Source organism: Rhincodon typus, chromosome 40, assembly GCF_021869965.1.
Source record: "Rhincodon typus isolate 14 chromosome 40, sRhiTyp1.1, whole genome shotgun sequence".
NCBI lineage: Eukaryota > Metazoa > Chordata > Chondrichthyes > Orectolobiformes > Rhincodontidae > Rhincodon > Rhincodon typus.
In genome coordinates this window covers 7,899,747-7,920,626 of record NC_063371.1, presented here as the reverse complement: position 1 = coordinate 7,920,626, position 20,880 = coordinate 7,899,747, and the positions used below count along the sequence as shown (strand labels likewise).

Below are 20,880 nucleotides of genomic sequence, written 5' to 3'. Positions count from 1 at the left end.
GCAAGGCAATGTTCATGTGCTGTAATGGGTTAAATTGTTTAAACACCAATACTGTACTGCAATATATGATTAAATCAGCAAAGAATTTGCAGTGCTGTTAATTTCCTGTCAGTGACCATGGTGTTGTGAATAAAATCGCAGGAATTAGAGCAAGCAAGCAGTTCATTTTTTTCTTCCTTGACTGATTGAAAGTGATTGACTTGCTGCTCAGCCACAGCTTGAATATTTGGCATACTGCCAGAACCCTTCACGCTCTCCTCTGACCCTGTCAGCACTAAGCTAGAGGTGATGGATTGAGCTTGGATGTAGCCTTGAAACCATATAGCTTCTGACAGGGTGAGAAATTGTGAAGTTGAAGACAGAATGTGATTCTCTCCTACATGATACGTTCAGCTCCAAATGGAAACGTGCATCCAGATTTCCCTCTGATACTGTATTAAGTAGCTACAGCTGAACTTCAGGAAATGCTCGTCTGACTGTGGCTGGGATGGTGACTGAACTACTTTAACAGGATGTGAGTGAGAGGTATGTAAAGAAGCATACCTGCCTCTTCTGAAACACATGCTCATTAATTGGCTGTATGAGCAGATACATATTTACCTCTTAACATTCATAATATAATGGCTCAAAGCTGACACTTGAGTAGCTTCATATTATATTAATGCAACAAGTCTGCAATTCTGCCTTCTCTTTTAATGACTTTTTGCTTTAAAGTGTCCTCTCTCCTCATTCAAAGTGGCTTTCTCTTTTTTAATAGCCATTTACTTCCTGGCTGGGTCTGGAGTCATTGTGCCTCTCATAACATCACATAAGTCATGCCATCATATCACCAGCAAGGCCTCCTGATTGTGCTGCTCAAGTTGGCACCACTATTTCTGTGCCCTGCAGTCAAAGACGATTTTTTAAAAACTGTCCTCTGTTCAGGTCCTGAAGTAAACTTTGTTTCTCATCTTTGCATTAGTTTTTGTTTTTTAAAATTTTCTCTGTTGTTTGTACCTAGACTCAGTTTTTAAAAAATAATTCTCTGGTATACTGTACTGTAGAGTATTTTAGCTGTACAGGTGCAACAGTTGAGGAACTTGCACTGTACCTGTACTAGGCTGTAAATTTTTTGAAAGACTTCTCTGCAAACTAGAAGCCTGCTTTCTACACTAATGCTTTCCTTGTTTTGTTTTACAAATGGTTTCAGCTAGGAATGCACATGCTACAGATGTCTGGCACAGCATTTCAAGTTTTACATTGATTTTTTTGGCAAAAATTGTCCTCAGCAAACAAACTACGGCTTCAACATTGATTGCTATTGCAACCAGGTCTCACTTCAAGTCATTTCACTTCAAGCCTTTTCCAGGGCCCTTACTCCAACTTGAAGTGAGGACACCCTGCAATTCTTTTCTGTATTCATTTTGTGATTAATTAGTTGCATTTAGATAGGGCCAGAGTTTGGCTACCAAAGTTGTTTTCAGTGGCCCAAGTGAGTGATGAGAAAAGAAAATGCCTCATTAGTACAGTAGGCATGAAGAGTGTCATCTTGGCATGGAATTAAAACTGTTTCAAACATATTTAATGATTTCATAAAAAATACCTAGTTTTCCCATAATTTTAATGTCAGTGCTGCCAAGAAACAAGTAGAAAAATTATGTTCATTGAGGATATACTTCAGGATCAAACAATCTTGCTGCCAATCCGTGTCAGATACACTCATGTAAAATTATCACTTGGTATTCGAAACATTAGTGAATAGAACCAAACCCAACAACAGAGTGGGACACACAAATCCTGAGCTTCCATTATTTAGGGGAATATAATGACTGCCTGTCTTCTAATCTCTTACACCACATTTCAAGTTCACAAACCTAAATGTCAGCTCAAAGAGGAGCGCACACTGAACAGACAGAGTTCGCTAAAAGCTTACAGGAAGCTATTTTGAGGCAGCATGAATCTGTAAAATCTTGGTAAGATGATAATTTTCAGCAAGCTTTTCGCACAGGAAGTTCACAGCAAGATTGTACAAGACCACACAGAACTGCAAGAAAAAAAGATGCTAACTTAAACTGTGTTTTGAAGGAATTGCTGTCATCATGTTGTGTCGGCCAAAATGATAGGATATTATACCCTGGATGAACTTGAGAAACTTTCACCACTCCAGCTTAATCACAAACAGACAATCAAAATCTTAATAGTGCAAATTTTGAAGTATATTTATCAGTATTAGGACCCTGAAGTTTCAGTCAAATTCGAAGCTGAATTGGAGGCAAAGTCAAGTTTTAAGGAGTTGCACAGGGTGTTGTGGTAACTAGGAGAGGTTCCAGATTGTAGCGAAACATAGAAACTAGGAGCAGGAATAGACCATTTGGGCCTTTGAGCCTGCTTCTCCATTCAATATGATCACGGCTGATCATCCAACTTGTATCCGTTTCCGCACCTTTCCCATGTCCTTTGATGTCCTAAGATCATTGGCCTATGCTGAATTTACTGATTCCACTTGGGCTACAACTGACATCACGGCTCCTGGCTTTGGAAGTGAAATAGATCAGGCAATACTCACAATTCAGCAATGTCCAATGTCACCTTTGTCAAAGGTGTATTAGATTAATCACAGCTACAATGCCAATTGCTTTGGATTGCTGATTCTTGATTCAAAAATAACTTTTTTTTGACTTTCTACTGCAGCATGGATATGCAACTCTGCCCACTGTAGTTTTGCCAAGAGCTTCATTTCGCAAACCTCTATGCAGAGCATACAGAAGCAGGCCACTTGATGCAACCAGTCCATGGTGACATTAATGTTCCTCTGAATCCTCCTCCTATCCTTCCCCATTTAAGTCTAACAGCTTCACTATCTCCTTGCTTTCTTTCTCATCCGCTTACTTAGGTTGCCCTGAAGTTCAACTCCACTATTTCTTCACTTAAGATTGTGGTTATCCTCCTGAAAATCACAATGGTAAATAAAACATTGGTTCCCATTGGAACTGACATTTAAACTGCAGTTCGGTTCTGTAGGACATGCCTTATCAGAAAAAAATTCAAACATTATGCACTGTAAGTTGAACTTTTTTACAATGCTAATTTGGTAGATGTAATAACTTCTAAATAAAATAAATTTTAATACATGAAAGAAAAGCTAAACTTTGCAACTGGGGAGGTAATGGCTTAGTAGCAATGCTACTGGACAATTAATCCACAACTAATGTTCTGTGGAGATGGTGTCAGATTCCAATGTGGCAGATGGTGCAAGTTGAATTCAGTGAAAATCTGGAAGAAAAACTTAGCCTCATGGTGACCGTGTAACCATTGCTGAATGTTGTAAAAGGCCATTTGCTTCATTAATGTCCTTTAAGGAAGGAAATCTCCCGTCCTAACTTAGTCTGACCTACATGTGACTTTAGACCCACAGCAATGTGGTTGACTTTTAAAGGTCCAGAGGCAATTAGGGAAACAAATACTGGTCTAGCCAGTGATGCTCACATCCCATGACCAAACAGAAGATTACCTCCTTCTCACCAGCTACTCACTGACTTCCAAGTTGTAGCCTCTTTCCAATTATTGAATTCTGAGTTGTGACCTCTTCCTCACTTCCCAACCTCCCAGTTATAGACTCCCCAACTTGAGCCCAACAGATCCACATTCAGTTCCAAGCCAGAGACCCGATGTCATAGATGTGTGAGTCCTCATGGTTGTTAGCATTTCAGCGATTATAAACCTTCTTTTCAAATGCTTCCACTCACAGATTCCCTCTCCTGAATCCTTGCTGGGAGCAAGGGTTCTGTTGGGACAACATTGAAAGTTTTTTTTAAGAAAATGGAAGGAAAGATACAACACTTTTAGCCCATTGGGATTTGCACTTCCATGGCATTGGAGCTCCGGCTTTGGAATGGGTCTTGAAAAGAAATGCAAGTCTAGAAAAGGAAAATACAAATAGATGAATTGGGGTGAGGGAAGAGGCATCAACTTAGAGGTCAGGAAAGGAAGAGACAAAATTCAAAGGTCAAGATTTTTTTTTCTCTATTCATTTGTGGGATGTGGGCATCGCTGGCTGGCTAGCATTTCTTGCCCATCCCTAGCTGTCCTTGAGAAGGTGATGGTGAGCTGCCTTCTTGAACCGCTGCAGACCACCTGTTGTAATTTGATCCACAATGCCATGAAGGAGGGAATTCCACGATTTTGATCCAGCAACTGTGAAGGAATGGCGATATATTTCCAAGTCAGCATAGTGAGCGACTTGGAGGGGAACTTGGAGGTGGTGGCGCCCTTGTCCTTCTCGATGAAAGTGGTTGTAGGTTTGGAAGGATCTTTGGTGAATTTCTGAAGTGCATCTTGTAGATAGTACACACTGCTGCTACCGAGCGTCGGTGGTGGAGGGAGTGGATGCTCATGGATGTGGTGCCAATTAAGCGTCCTGGATGGTGTCAAACTTCTTGAGTGTTGTTGGGGCTGCACCCATCCAGGCAAGTGGGGAGTATTCCATCACACTCCTGACATGTGCCTTGTGGACAGGCTTTGAGGAGTCAGGGGGTGAGTTACTTGCTGCAGTATTCCTAGCTTCTGACCTGCTCTTGTAGCCACTGTGTTTATGATGTGATTCCAGTTGATTTTCTGGTTAATGATAATCTCCAGCATGTTGATAGTGGGGGATTCAGTGATGGTAACACCATTGAATATCAAGGGCTGGTGGTTAGATTGTCTCTTATTGGTGATGATCATAACCTGGCATTTGTGTGGAGCTTGCCACTTGTCAACCCAAGCCTGGATATTGTCTGGATCTTGTTGCATTTGGACACAGACTGCTTCGCTGTCTGAGAAATCATGAATGGTGCTGAACATTGTGCAATGATCGGTGAACATCGCCATTTCAGATCTAACGATGGCGGGAAGGTCATTGATGAAGCAGCTGAAGATTGTTGGGCCGAGGACACTACCCTAAGGAACTCTTGCAGAGATGTCCTGGAGCTGAGATGATTGACGTCCAACAACGATGTCCATCTTCCTCTGTGTCAGGTGTGATTCCAACCACCAGAGCGTTTGCCTCCTGATACCCATTGATTCCAGTTTTGCTAGGGCTCCTTGATGCCACACTTGGTCGAGTGCAGCCTAAATGTCAAGGGCTGTCACTTTCACCTCACCGCTGGAATTCAGTTCTTTTGTCCATGTTGAACCAAGGCTGTAATGAGGTCAGGAGCTAAGTGGCCTTGGTGGAACCAAAACGCAGCATCACTGAGCAGGTGCAGCTTGATAGCACTGTTGATGACACCTTCCATCACTTTAGTGATGATTGAGAGTAGACTGATGGGAAGGTGATTGGCTGGGTTGGATTTTTCCTGCTTTTTGTGTACAGGACATACTTGGAAAATTTTCCAAATTGCCGGGTAGATACCAGTATTGTAACTGTCCTGGAACAGCTTGGCTAGGGAAGTGGCAAGTTCTGGAGCACAAGTCTTCAGTACTTTTGCTGGAATGTTGTCAGAGCCCGTAGATATTGCAGTATCCAGTGTTTCCAACCATTTCTTGATATCACGTGGAGTGAATCCAATTGGCTGAAGACTGATATCTGTAATGCTGGGGACCACTGGAGGAGGCCACACAGCACTTCTGGCTGAAGATTGCTGCGAAAGCTTCAGCTCTGTCTTTTGCACTGATGTGCTGGGCTCTTCCATCATTGATGACGGGGATATTTGTGGAGCCTCCTCCTCCAGTGAGTTGTTTAATTGTCCACCACCATTCACGACTGGATGTGGCAGGACTGCATAGCTTAGATCTGATCCGTTGGTTGTGGGACTGTTTAGCTGTGTCTATCGCTCATTGCTTTCGCTGTTTGGCGTGCAAGTAGTCCTGTTTGGTGGCTTCACCAGTTGATACCTCATCTTCAGGTATGCCTGGTACTGCTCCTGGCATGCCCTCCTGCACGCTCCATTGAACCGGGGTTGATCCCCTGGCTTGATGGTAATGGTTGAGTGGGGGATCATGCTGGCCATGAGGTTACAGATTGTGCTAGAGTACAATTCTGCTGCCGTTGATGGCCCACAGTGCCTCATGGATGCCCAGTCTTGAGTTGCTGGATCTGTCCCATTTAGTACGGTGATAGTGCCACACGACACGATGGAAGTTATTCTGAATGTGAAGGTGGGACTTCGTCTCCACAAGGACTGTACAATGGTCACTCTTACCGATACTGTCATGGAATGATGCAACTCCAGCTGGCAGATTGGTAAGGATGAGATCAAGTATGATTTTCCCTCTTGTTAGTCCCCTCACCACTTGCCACAGACCCAGTCTAGCAGCTATGTCCTTTAGGAGCCGACCAGCTCGATCAGTGGTACTGCTGCCGAGCCACTCTTGGTGGTGGACATTGAAATCCTCCACCCAGAGTACAATTTGTGCCCTTGCCATCCTCAGTGCTTCCTCTAAGTGTTGTTCAACATGGAGGAGTACTGATTCATCAGCTGAGGGAGGATGGTATGTGGTAATCAGCAGGAGGTTTCCTTACCCATGTTTAACCGGAAGCTATGAGACTCCATGGGGTCCAATGTTGAGGACTCCCAGAGCAACACCCTCCCAACTGTATATCACTGTGCCGCCCCCTCTGCTGGGTCTGTCCTGCAGGTGGGACAGGACATATCCAGGAATGGTGATGGTGGTTTGTAAGGTATGATTCTGTGAGTATGACTATGTCAGGCTGTTGCTTAGCTAGTCTGTGAGACAGCTCTCCCAATTTTGGCACTAGCACCGAGATGTTAGTGAGGAGGACTTTGCAGGGTCGACAGGGCTGTTTCAGCCGTTGTCTTTTCTGGTGGCTAGGTCAATGCCAGGTGATCTGTCCGGTTTCATTTCTTTGAGACTTTGTAGTGATTGGTACAACTGAGTGGCTTGATAGGCCATTTCAGAGGGCAATTGAGAGTCAACTGTGTTGCTGATGGTCTGGAGTTAATGTAGGCCAGACCAAATGAAGATGGCAGATTTCCTTCCCTGAAGGACATTAGAAAAACCAGATGGGTTTTTCTAACAATTGGAAATGATTTCATATTTCAGTAGATTCTTTCTTCCAAACTTCTTTTTTTTTCCTAGTTATTGAATTCAAATTCCACCATTTGCAATAGTGGGATTCGAACCCAGGTCCCCAGATCATGAGCAGGGTTTCTGGATTAATAGTCTAGCGAAATACCACAAGGCCATCACCTACCCCTAGGAGTGCAAAGAGGTCACAACTGGTAGGTCAGGGATGGGGATAGAATGGAAGTTGGGCATCAGGGAGGAGAAAAGGCAGAACTTGGAAGTTAGGGATGGAGTGAGACACCAAATGGGTGGTGCAGAAAACAACATTCAACAAATTGTGCAATGTTGAACAAGATGACAGCCCATTAAGTTATCAATGTTAAAGTGAAACAATGTTTAACAGGGGAACTTTAAACAAGAACATCTTGTATATACTTATTAAGGTGTGCTGCTCCCCCAGTTGATGCTCACTCAAATGTCTGAAGATAACACCATTGTACATGATGAGAATTAGAAAAGATTCATGGGTGAAGACAGCTTCATTATAGAGGATTTAACATTCGCTGTACGAATGCAAGGTTTTGTTTTCAGCTTTCCTCTTGATAATTGAAGGTTCATTCCCAGTGTTACTTAATTGATAAGTTAACATGAGTACCAGAAAAGCTTGAAGGATTACATATCATGGTTAACCAGTAACACCTTCGGGATTTCGAAAACAAAATTAGTTTATCCTACTTCTTGAAGTCTTGGCTTGTGATTCACAGAGAAAGAGAGGTAAGGAATGAGAGAGAAAATTAGAGTTTATGCATATGGGCATTGATGACAAGAACAGCACCTTATATCAGTTCCTAATCATCTTTGATAAGATATTGCTGAGCTGTTTTCATGGCTTGCAGTTTCACTAACTACTCTAATTAAGAGCCAACAATGTTGTTTATGGCACTACTGGAGCCAGAAACAGGTGAGGACAGCAGGTTTCCTTCCCTGCAGGACATTGTAGAACCATCTGGGTTCTTATAACAATCCCAAAATAAAAGGAAAATACAGTGGATACTGGAGATCTGAAATAAAAACAAGAAGCGAGATCTATATGGACTTTAGTGAGGCGTTCAAAAAAGTTCCACATGGTAGACTGGGTAGCAAGAATAGATTGCATGGAATACCCGGAGAACTAGCCATTTGGATACAGAACTGGCTCGAAGGTAGAAGACAGAGGGTGGTGGAGGAGGGTTGTCTTTCAGACTGGAGACCTACGACCAGTGGTGTGCCACAAGGATCGTTGCTGGGTCCACTGCTTTTCGTCATTTATATAAATGATTTGGATGTGAGCACAGGAGGTATGGTCAGTAAGTTTGCAGATGACACCAAAATGGGAGGTGTAGTAGACAGCAAAGAAGTTTACCTCTGAGTACAACAGGACGTTGATCAGATGGGCGGATGGGCCGAGGAATGGCAGATGGAGTTTAATTCAGATAAATATGAGGTGCTGCATTTTGGAAAGGCAAATCAAGGCAGGACTTATACACTTATCGTAAGATCGTGGGGACTATTGCTGACCAAAGAGACCTTGGAGTGCAGGTTCATACTTCCATGAAAATGGAGTCCGTCAACAGGATACTGAGGAAGGTGTTTGGTTTGCTTACCTTTATTGGTCAGTGCCTTGAGAATAGAAGTTGGGAGGTTATGTTGTGGCTGTACAGGACATTGGTCATGCTATTTTTGGAATACTGCGTGCATTTCTGGTCTCCCCGCTATAGGAATGATGTCGTGAAACTTGAAAGGTTTCAGTAAGATTTACAAGGATGTTGCCAGGGTTAGAGGGTTTGAGCTATAGGGAGAGGCTGACTAGGTTTAGGCTATTTTCCCTGAAATGTTGGAGGCTGAGGGGCAACCTAACAGACCTAATGAGGGCATGGATAGGGTGAATAGGCAAGGTCTTTTCCCTGAGGTGGAGGAGTCCAAAACTAGATGGCATAGGTTTAAGATGAGAGGGGAAAGATTTAAAAGGGACCTAAGGGGCAATTTTTTCATGCAGAGGGTGTATGTATGGAATGAGCTGCCAGAGGATGTGATGGAGGCTGGTACAACTACAACATTTAAAAGGCATCTGGATGGGTATATGAATAGGAAGGGTTTTAAGGGATATGGGCCAAATGTTGGCAAATTGGACTAGATTAATTTAGGTTATCTGGTCAGCATGGAAGAGTTGGACCGAAGGGTCTGTTTCCGTGCTGCAAGCTCTACGACTGCAAATACTTTGAAGAAGAATCACATTGGACTCTGTTTTTTCTCTTCAAAGATCCTGCTAGACCTGATGAATTTCTTCCACATTTTCTGTTTTCATTTCTGATAAAAATCTGGTAATTTTAGAGGAAATATAACAGACTCTGACTTGTTATTCCAGATTTATCTAATTAACTGAATTCAATATGCAAACTGCTTTGGCGAGATTTGAATTCATATCTTTGCACTAACACACCCTATTTTGCTAACAGGCAATCATTATTTAAAGTTTTAGCAAAGATTTGTAGCTCGGGTTGTGGGTGAGGTTGTTGACTTGCTCTCAGTGCTGGCTTGTTTTTGTTCAGACGTTTCATCACCGTGCTAGGTAACATCATCAGTGAGGCCTCCAAAGAAGCGATGTTGTTCTACTCCACTTGGAATTTATACTGTCCAGTCCATTACGGTGAGTAGTGTCATTTCCGGTTTTGTTCTGTATGGTTTGTATATGGGGTCCAATTCTATATGAGACTGAAACACATAGTCAACAGATCACCCCATTCCACCCACTTAACCCAAGAATTCCTCAATACCCTCAAGAACATAAAAATCAATGACGACGAGATTATGGTATCCATTGATGTCACAGCATTATTCACGTCAATCAATATCCCACTAGCCAAAGAAACACTGGTCACATTACTGGGGGAAGCAGGAACGCAGACCAGCAGCTCCATCAGCAATGACAACATACTTAAACGACTGGACCTCTGCCTCACCACACACTTCGTCTTTAATGGTCAAGTATACCAACAGATCAATGGCACACCCATGGGGTCACCCATCTCAGGGCTTATCGCAGAGGCAGTCATGCAAAGACTAGAACACACCACCCTCCCCCGCATTCAACCTAAACTGTGGATCTGGTACATAGACGACACATTTGTCATTATTAAACGCAACAAACTGGAAGAGACCCACCACCTCATCAACAACGTATTCATGGGGATTATATTCACGAGAGAAGAAGAAAACAACAATCAGCTTCTGTTTCTGGATGTTGAACGTATGACCAACGGAAAGTTCCAAACCTCAGTATACAGGAAAGCAACCCACGCTGACCAAGCCCTTAACTTCCACAGCAACCACCCCAATGTCCACAAAGAAAGCTGCATTAGGACACTATTTAAATGGACCACCACTCACTGCAACACTCCAGAACTACACAGGAAAGAGGAAGATTACCTGTACAAAATCTTTGCTATGAATGGATATCCCTGCAACTTCCTCCGCAGGTGCCTACTAAATAGACAACAACAAGAGGACACAGGATGTCTTAACACACTGGCCACACTGCCCTACATCAAGAACATATCAGAACTGACAACGAGACTCCTAAGAGGACTGGGAATCATGGTAGCCCACAAGCCCACAGCCACTCTACAAAAAACACTCACAAGGATTAAGACTCCACTCCCACAACATGCAGAACCATAGTAGTTTACAAAATACCATGCAATGACTGCCACAAACATTACATCAGACAGACAGGAAGGAAACCACCCATCAGAATACATGAACATCAGCTAGCAGCAAAATGACATGATGAACTTTCCCTAATATCAGTATACTCGGACAATGAAGACCATCAGATTAACTGGGACAACATAACTATAGTAGTCAAGCCAAACATAGACAAGCACGGGAATTCCTAGAGGAATGGTTGTCAACCCGTAATGCAAACAACAAATACCTTGAGTTGGACCGCATATACAAACTATACAGAACAAAACCGGAAATGACACTACTCACCATAATGGACCGGACAGTATAAATTCCAAGTGGAGTAGAACAACATTGCTTCATCAGAGGCCTCATTGATGATGTTACCTAGCATGGTGACGAAACGTCTGAACAAAAACAAGCCAACTCAGCGAGCAAGCCAACAACCTCAGATAATTATTATGGGGAAATGTGACGGACGTAGATGATCACCTATCAGCAATTCACATGGACTGTCAGCATTTAAAATGTTAACCAATTTATTTGAAGTAGATTTGTGGCTCAGTTCAACAACAGCCAGAGGAATTGAGGGAGTGGCAATGTCACTGAACAAGTAATCTTGAGGGCCACGCAAATGTCTGCTGATATTAATTCAGGATGGAAGTGGCAAATTGAGAGCCAGTCTCAGTCATGGTGCCATGAAATTATCACTGATTATCGGAAAACCAATCTGGTTTATTCATGTCCAGTGGAGAAGGAAATCTGCTCGTCTTGGTTTACCTACATATGACTTTCGGTCTAGGGCAAACTGGTTCAAAAAGTAAAAAAAATTCAGATCAGAAATCAGCTGTTCAACCCTTCGTCCATATCCCTAAAAACCTTTCCTATTCATGTATCCATCCAAATGTCTTTTAAACGTTGTAATTGTACCCTTCTCCACCACTTCCTCAGGAAGTTCATTACATATGCGAACCACTCTCTGTAGAAAAAATCTGCCTCATGTCTTTTTTAAATATCTCTCCTCTCACCTTAAAAATGTGCCCTGTAGTCTTGAAATTCCCCATCTTAGGAAAAAGACAACTACCATCAACTCTATCATGATTTTATAAATTTCTATCAGATCACCTCTCAACCTCCTACGCTGCAGTGAAAGAAGTCCCAGGCTATCCAGTCTTTCTTTAAAACTCAAACCTTCCATATACCTGGCAACATCCTGGTAAATCGTAGGCAGGTAGAACAAGTTTAGTTTGGAATGATGTTCGGCGTGGACTGGTTGGACCAAAGGGTCTGCTTCTGTGCTGTATGACTCTATGACTCTATAATAAGATCATGGTTGATCTGTTTGTGTTCCAATTTCCATATTCCTAATCATCCCCAACAGCCTCCTGCATAAAATAATCAGTCAACCTTGAAAAATATTCAGTGATTCTTCTGTGGGCCCTTTGAGGTAAATCACCCAGGAGGAGTACAGAAATGAAAATTAGGTGGACAGGTCATACTAAGTTAACAGACTCCACCTGAATTTCTTGTGATTTCTGGAGAAACAATCTAACAAGGTCTTTGAGGGATCCACAATGCCTCCCTCCAGATTTTATTTTTCCTCACTGTGTCCTGATAATGCTTAAATTCCTCAAGTGTCAGGAATTAAAATTTTCTGGAGAAAATCAATCTCATGCCTCCAGCACTTGCATCTCTCATCGATTAACCACCATTCCTGCAAACTGAGCTTTGCCTACTTATACTCCTTTCCATTGCAATTAAGAAAGGAATGCTTGATATCCCACGTCACATCAGACTATCAACCTAACTGTTGGAAAACAGGCAGATATTCAGTCTGCCTTGGAACTAAAATTTTTATGCTCGTTAGTCTTTGCTTCTCTTTCTGATTGCCATGATTTATGACAATAGAAAACGAGCTAGTGAAGATAATTATTCTGAGAGAAATGTTTGAAAATGTTCAAATTATCAAGTCAGATCCCCACTATCCTGCTCTCCAATACAGCCTCGTGACCATAGACATGACTGCATACGGGTGTCCATATATAATTTTGAAAGTAGTTTCCAAATGGTGATGATATTGCTACTGATTCTAGATGCCCTTCTTGTTAGTAAACCACAAGTCTCCTCATAGCAGGAATCAAACGTCAAACATCAAGTATACCTACCAACGGTAGTCATGTGCTTGACGACATGCAGAATATACCCTACTCCCCAACACTATGGCTGCTGTATCACTTCCCGACATTGCCTTGCATTTCAGCACTTAGTATGCCACTTGTCGATCTTCTTCTCTGCCTGTAGACCTTCCTCTCAATCTAGACATGTATTGTCGTAATTATAGATTCCACTGAATATTAGCACTACATTGTACCAGTTGGAAACTCTCACCTGGACTCCAGATTGTAAGATATCAATTTTTGATTCTTCCAAGCTTACTTACTTGATTGCAGCATTTGTAAACTTTCTCATTCAAACCAATGATGCTGTAATGCTTCTACTGTTCCAGTTCACCGGCACTCTGCTGAGAGATTTTTAAACTATTCTCTGAACTTTGACTCATCAAGTAAAAGCTGACTATGTTTGCAAAATGCTAAAAAGCTTGACTAGAAAATAGTTAAGATTTAAACTGATAAGTCCCTCCAACTGGATAAACGGGGGATGTTGTGTGAATTCTAAAGTAACAAATGGGAGTAAGCAGAGGATTAAACTCAGAAAGTTAATTATTCTTGAAAGTTATATTGTTTTCAACTAAAATATCTCTTGACAGAAGGAAGGACATTAACGTGGATGAGAAGTGTTCGAAGAATAATATGTACCCATGTGCCACCTGGCTTATGTGGCATTTTACTTCTTGTCCCTCCTTCACTAGTTCACACCAAAATAAATATTAATCAGTGGGGTTATGATGTCAGATCCAGAGAAAATCACTGTAAATGGGTAGAAATGCTCAGTATAGACTTCAGATTGTCAAATAATTTGCTTCTCTGCAGGACCTACTATCCCTCAAAGGTACCTAATGTAGAATATGTTCAAAACTGTATTCTTCAAATTTCTAATCTTCATCATCATTTTTGAGAATTACATTGAACACATATTTCAACTCACTGGGCTCCTGAAACGAATCAAGAACCCGATCACATCACAATTTGGTTGTTGACATCTTTCAAAGTATTTTGGTAGCTGCACAGTTCCTTTGACAAGTAGTCTGATTGTTAAGAAATGTAACTTAAAGCTGAGGCCATCACTTTAAAAATGCTACATATAGACACAATGTCTATCATAGTCAATTTGTTGGATTGTTTCTGAGAGGAATACAACAAAGTTTCACGAGTTTGATCCTTGGGATGAACAATTTGGCGTATGAGTAGAAATCGAGATGACTTGACCAGTACTGTTAAGTAGAAGTGTTCCCATTGAAACATATAATATTTTAAGACCATTCAACAGGCAGATGATTTCTATGCCTGGAGAGTTCAGAACTCGAGTGTATGAGGTTTTTTGGATGTAGATGAGGAGGAATTCTTTTGTTTACAGAGTTATGAATCTTCAAAATTCTCAACCTTCACAGGGATATGATGCTCAGTCATGGAGTACGTTACACACTGAGAGAAATGTTTAGATATCAAGGGAGTCAAGCGATATGAGGGTAGAACAGAAAAGTAGACTTGTGGAATAAAATCAGCCATGATTTTACTCAAGAACAGAAACAGAAGTTTCTGGAAAGGCTCAGCAGGTCTGGTGGCATCTGTGAAGAAAAAAATCAGTGTTAATGTTTTGGGTCCAGTGATCCTTCCTCAGTTCTGAGGAAGGGTCACCAGACCCCAAATGTTAAGTCTGATTTTTTTTCTTCACAGATGCTGCCCAACCTGCTGAGCCTTTCCAGAAACTTCTGTTTCTGTTCTTGATTTACATCATCCACAGTTATTTTGGTTTTTATGATTTTACTCGCGGTTGAAAGAGGTTCAGGAGCCCAACAGCCTCTTCTTGTTTCAAGTTCTCACATTCTAATAGGGGTAAAGAGTCATTTTGAATGATAACCTTAACCTCAAAGTAAAAAGGAAAACAATTATTTGAAATCTTTAGGTTATAGGGAGAAGGTAGGGTAATGGTCCCAACATCACACAGTTTGCGGTACTGGGGAAAGAATGAAAATAACTAAGTCATGATTTTACCATTGTTAATGTGGGGCCAGGTTGATGAAAAGGGGATAGGATGACCTGCTTGGAAATTATAAGGAACCAGAGAAAAGGCAAGGGAGCAGTGTAATGAAAGATAAAAATGCAATTAATTTAATTTCTTCACTCTCGTAGCTACACCATGCATCAAAGCCATCAGCCCTAGTGAAGGTTGGACCACTGGGGGTGCCATGGTCATCATTATTGGGGATAATTTTTTCGATGGATTGCAAGTTCTGTTTGGCACCATGCTTGTTTGGAGTGAGGTAGGTTATCACTGAAGCAATAATTCTTTTTCGGCAAACAAATTTTGATCGACTTTGATAAAATTCATTTAAATGGACAGGTTGGATTAAAAGACGATGGATGAATTTGAGAAATCCTCAAGTATTTTTTGAATGGCCTGTAATTCTGTTCTGAGTTCCATTTCCATTACTCATGGTCTAGTATGCCAGCTATGATTAGGACTTTGAAAGTCTGTTCAGCAATATCCGTTCTTCCTGATGTTTCTATTAGTAATGCCACTGTTTGTTAGGGAACTGGGGCCATTAAGATCAAGAGAATCCCAGGCTCTGAACGAAAAAACTGACAGCATTGTTGCTAAGTTTGCGAATGATACAAAGATGGAGGGACAGTTAGTGTTGAGGAAGTGGGGAGGCTGTAGAGGGATTAAGACAGGCTAGGAGAGTGACAAAGAAGTGGCAGATGTGGGAAAATGTGAAGTTATGCACTTTGGTGAAAAGAATAGAGACATAGACAATTTTCCAAATGGGGAAAGGCTTTGGAAATCTGAAGTACAAAGGGACTTGGCATTCCTAGTCAAGGATTCTCTGAAGATTAACATGCAGGTTCAGGCAGCAGTGAGGAAGGCAAATGCAATGCGTACATTCATTTCGAAATAGCTAGAATACAAGTGCAGAGATGTACTGCTGAGGCTGGATAAGGCTCTGGTCAGACTGCATCTGGAATAGTGTGAGCAATTTTGGGCCTCATTTCTAAGGAAGGATGTGCTGGCATTGGAGGGAATCCACAGGATGTTTACAAGAATGATCCTGGGGATGAAGGGTTTTTCATATGAGGAGTGGTTGATAACTCAGTGTCAGTACAGGATGAGGTTTAGAGGGATGAGGAAATGATCTGATTGAAATTTACAGAACACTGAGAGGCCTGGATATAGTTAAAGTGGCAAAAGTGTTTCCATTAGTAGGAGGGACTAGGATCCAAGGTTACAGCCTCAGAGAACTAAGATGAGGAGGAATTTCTTTAGCCAGCGGATAGTTAATCTGTAGAAGTTATTGCCACAGAGGGTTGTAGAGTTCAAGTCATTCAGTGTGTTTAAAACAAAGATAGGTACGTTCTTGATTGTTAAGGGAATGAAGAGTTATGGGGAGAAGGCAGAAGAATGGGGTTGAGAAAACATATCAGCTATGATTGAATGGCAGAGCAGACTCGATAGACCAAATGGTCTAATTTTTCTATAACTTCTGGTCTAATGGCTCACTCTAATTAAATGATCAGTTAGCGAAATTCAGTAAGATCAGCATAAAGGGAGCTACAATTGGTTGCAGTAGATTACATAGCTGAAATGAAAGCAGTTCATCAGCATTCCCACTTCTGACTAACGCTTACTGACCCCAGCCAGAAACTGAATATGTGAAAATCATGGAAAAATAAGACAGGCCCAAGTTGAAACATCTCACTCCCCAAGTTCACACAGGAAAGATATCACATTGAGTAAGGTACATAAAGTTTGCCAAGTCCTGTGGAACTGTACCCCAGTAAATTAGAGAAGGAGGGGAAATCATTTTGATAAATAAGTGGAATAATTTCAATTCTGTTGTGGAAGGAATCAGCAGTGTCTAGCTAGGCACTCAAAAGTAGGTCCAATTGAAGAATTTGGATGGCTAACAGAAGTATGACATGGCAAAAAGTCACATTTCAAAAAAGTTGGAAGTGAGTCACAGTTAACTTGGTGAGAGCCGCAAAGCAAAATTCAGATCCAAACAGCTTTTCCTTCTCATGCCTTTCAGCTCATTACTCCCCATGCCATTAGAGTACAGACTCCTCCTCGACACATTCCAGGAGTGGTGGAGGTCACACTTTCGTACAAGTCAAAACAATTCTGCAAAGGTGCACCTGGAAGATTCATTTATACAGGTAGGTTGACTTCTTGCAATGTTGGAAAGAGTTTCACAAAACAGAGAAAGAATTGCTCAAGCAGTGGGATGAGTGCTAATGAGATAGGTATAATAGCGTGAGATAGGTATAATAGCATGGAAGTCTCCTCTGTCTGTTGGCTGTGAGGGTTGTCTCAGTCCAAATGTCACACAATCCACAACTATTCACAGCTCAGCACAATTGGACATTAAGTTGGCAATCCTGATCAAGGGAAATTGAAATGCGCCACATTACTGTCATCAGGGATTAATTTCTTGAGATTAGGTATTGTATAATGATTAGAGATAATGAGGGAAAATATTGTTCTGCTGATACTATACTACATTTGATTAAAGAGGATTTGTTATCAATAATAAGAATTTCTAATGCTGCAGTGTTTACTTGAAATGCAGCACAGCACTCAAAAGTAGGTCCAATTGAAGAATTTGGATGGCTAACAGAAGTATGACATGTCAAAAAGTCACATTTCAAAAAAGTTGGAAGTGAGTCACAGTTAACTTGGTGAGAGCCGCAAAGCAAAGTTCAGCACACAGCAGTGAAATGGGTATTGTAAACTTTTGATAAGAGAAAAATGGAAAACAGCATGAAAATCCAAAAAGATCGTTGGCATTAGAATTATAGTTGATTAGTGCTGAAGTGCATGGAATTACAGTACAGCAATACAAAATGTGTTTTCTATTCCTCAAATCAAATCTGGCCACTTTAACTAACAGTTTTTACCCTTTTGTCTGGATGTCTCCTTGTGTCGTTAACCTTATTTTTCAGTCAGTTCTTGGTTTGGAAATGCAACTGCTGGAAGTTTTGGAGCTAGTCTCCAAAAGTATTCCACCTTGTAAAATACTCTTGGAATGGAGGAAAAATAGAGCTACAAAGTTAAACTGAAAGAACTGCAGATGCTGTAAATTGGAGACAAAAATAGAAATTGCTGGAAAAACTCAGCAGATCTGGCAGCATCTGTGGAGAGAAATCGGAGTTAACATTTCGGGTCAAGTAACCCTTCCTCAGAACTCTGCCAGAGTTGGAAAGTTGACAGGCTGGAACTGACCTGTTAAATTATTGGAAATGACTTGAGAATATTTCCAATGGCACATTCATCGATCCACATGTCTGTGCAAAGGTGTACTGAATGTCGGGTGATCCAGTAACCCTGAGAGGAGTTAATTACATGGCAGTGGCTGACTGAACCTTGGAACATAAACAAACAATGGGTCATAGAAAATGAACACAGCAAGGTGTAATAAGACTGGTCAACTGAAAGGTCCTCCATGTGAAACATCAACTCTGTTTCTCTCTCCACGAATACTGTGTCATCTGCTTAACAGTCCAAAATTTTACAAACATACAAATTAGGAGCAGGAGTCAGGCATTCAATCACTTGGAGTTGATCTGATTGTGGCTTCAAATCTACTTTCCTGCTCCTAATTTTTGAACAGGATTTTCTGGCTCTAGTCATGCCACAACGGAAAATATATTTTCAACACCCATCCTGCCTCGTCCCCTTATGACCTGTATGTTTCAATAAGATCACCTCCTATTTTGCTAAACCCCACTGGATACAGAACCAGTCTGTCTAACCTTTCCCACAGCCTAGGTATCAGGTGAGCAGATTTTTTTTCTGAACTGATTTTAAAGTATCTACATATTTTCTTGAAAATAAGGATTACAACTGTGCATTGTAGTCCAAATGTGGCCTCAACAATGTTCTGTACAACTGTAGCAAAGCACTGCTCCCTTTACATTCTATTCCCCCTGCAATAAATATTCCATTTGCTCTCTGACCCACTTGGTGTGCCTGTATATTAATTTTTCTGTCATTCATCTGTGAGGACATGCAGATCCCTTATATTGTAGAATTTTGTTAACTCTATTTTAAAAAATGTCACTTTTCTATTGTTCTTGTCAAAGTCAACAATTTCACACATTCCTGCTTATATTCTACCTACCAATCCTTTACCACTGAACTGACCTATTTATATTTTACCAAGCTTATTGCATATACTTGCGCAGGTAGAATGCCAAATCTTATGAGCAGGAAGTTTTGAAGCCTCTTGTAACCTCTCAGGTTCAAACATCTAGGTAACATATTTGAAATGTATCCAGACAGCACCTTACTTTCTGCAAGTCAGGGGCATCATGTTTCCTCCATTGATCACCCCACCCAACCCTGTAGATGTCTGACACCGGAAAGAAAGTGGCTCAGTATTTCAGCAACATCTCCCTCAATATATATAACACGTAGAAACATAGAAAAGAGGAGCAGGAGGAGGTCATTCGACACCTCGAGCCTGCTCCACCATTCATTATAATCTTAGCTGATCATCGAGCTCAATACCCTAATCCCATCCTCCTACCACTCCTCCTCCCAACCCACCATATCACTTGAATCCTTTAGCCATAGCTATATCTTTTTCCTTCTTGAAAACATATGTTTTGGCCTCAACCACTTTCTATGGGAGTGAATTCGACAGGCACACTATTCTGTGGGTGAAGAAATTTCTCCTCATCTCAGTCCTTATCCTTTTACTATGATCCCTGATTCTGGATTCCCCCAATATTGGGAACACCCTTCCTGAATCTAATCTGTAAAGTTCTCAGGGCTATTGTTGGATGGTAGTGCCTGCCCAACATAAGGCTCCTTGATCCCATCAAGGAGCAAGCAGTGAAGCTGAAAGGAAACCAATGGGACTGCACCTATGCTGAACAGGAGAATGGATATGTACACCTATTGAATACGAAGGCCTCCACTCTGCTGTTGCGAGTGACAAAGTCTTAGAAACATCTCGAGTAAGGGTGGCAGTTTGTGACACTGACAAAACTTTGTTTTTTGATACAGCCATTGGATCCCCTCCCAAATCAGCAGAAAAAAGGAAAGAGCTTCATGCTTTGCGCTGTGCTGAGGAGGAAGCATTGGCACATTCAGAAGATGCACTGTAAAGGCATTCCTACCCACCCTCCAGGGCAGAGACATTCACTATCTAGGTTTGACTTGGAATCACATTCTGATGAGCACAGCACTGACATGGTCCCACAGCTCTGACAGGAAGTTGCAGTTGAGGTCTCTGACACTCTGAGGACTGTTGCAGAACAGGCCCCTACTGAGTTCACTGAAGATGATAAGCATCTGGACTTGGCCATTTATGAGTTGATGGAGATGCATGAATAAACAGGACAACATCTGGCACTGGTGCCCAAGATCTTGCACACTCTGGGGTGAAAGACCAGAGTCTGTCCAAGTAAAATCTGATGTTGTACCGATCTAAATTTCAAACAATCTTTGTTCCGTCAGCAAATTTAGCAATCATATATTCAGCCCCATCACCCGAGTCATTGGCATAGTTTGTTTTGTTCCAGATATCCAGCATCCACAGTATTTTGCTTTCAGTGATCAAAAAGAAGGTTTTATATCACACTGAATGATTTAATCATGTGTTCAGCTGATTATTGCTCTGAACTCATCTTATTTTTACAGTGAATTAATCCAGAGCATTACTTGCAACAGCTACACCACTGAATATGCAGAAAACTGTGAGAGGTTTGAAAAAAATATCCAACAAGTCAGCGACAGACTTCCTGCAAGTCAGGTGTCATTATTCCTAAAAATTAAAAAATAGAATGAAATAGTATTAAGTACCACTCTTGGAAGACCAGCTCATAAGAATTGTTTATATATCCTCTGGGAGCCATGCATCACCTTAGATATGTGAAACCATTGCTTTTGAACAGAGCTGGAAATGGATCCACATGCGTGAGGATTTCATGGACATGCTTTTTGCTAAAATTTAATCAAGGTTATTAGACATGAGGCTGCAAGTTATGG

The 20,880-nt window shown here is 41.4% G+C and overlaps 1 protein-coding gene across 1 annotated transcript in view; it reads left to right on the top strand.

Moving 5' to 3' along the window:
* The window catches only part of LOC109914284 (transcription factor COE2), a 247,157-nt gene that overhangs the window by 172,779 nt on the left and 53,498 nt on the right, over positions 1 to 20,880 (top strand). The window contains exons 9-10 of the mRNA XM_048618628.1: positions 15,021 to 15,151; positions 16,916 to 17,042. Coding sequence (XP_048474585.1) covers positions 15,021 to 15,151; positions 16,916 to 17,042 — 258 coding nt within the window. The remainder of the gene's footprint in view (positions 1 to 15,020; positions 15,152 to 16,915; positions 17,043 to 20,880) is intronic.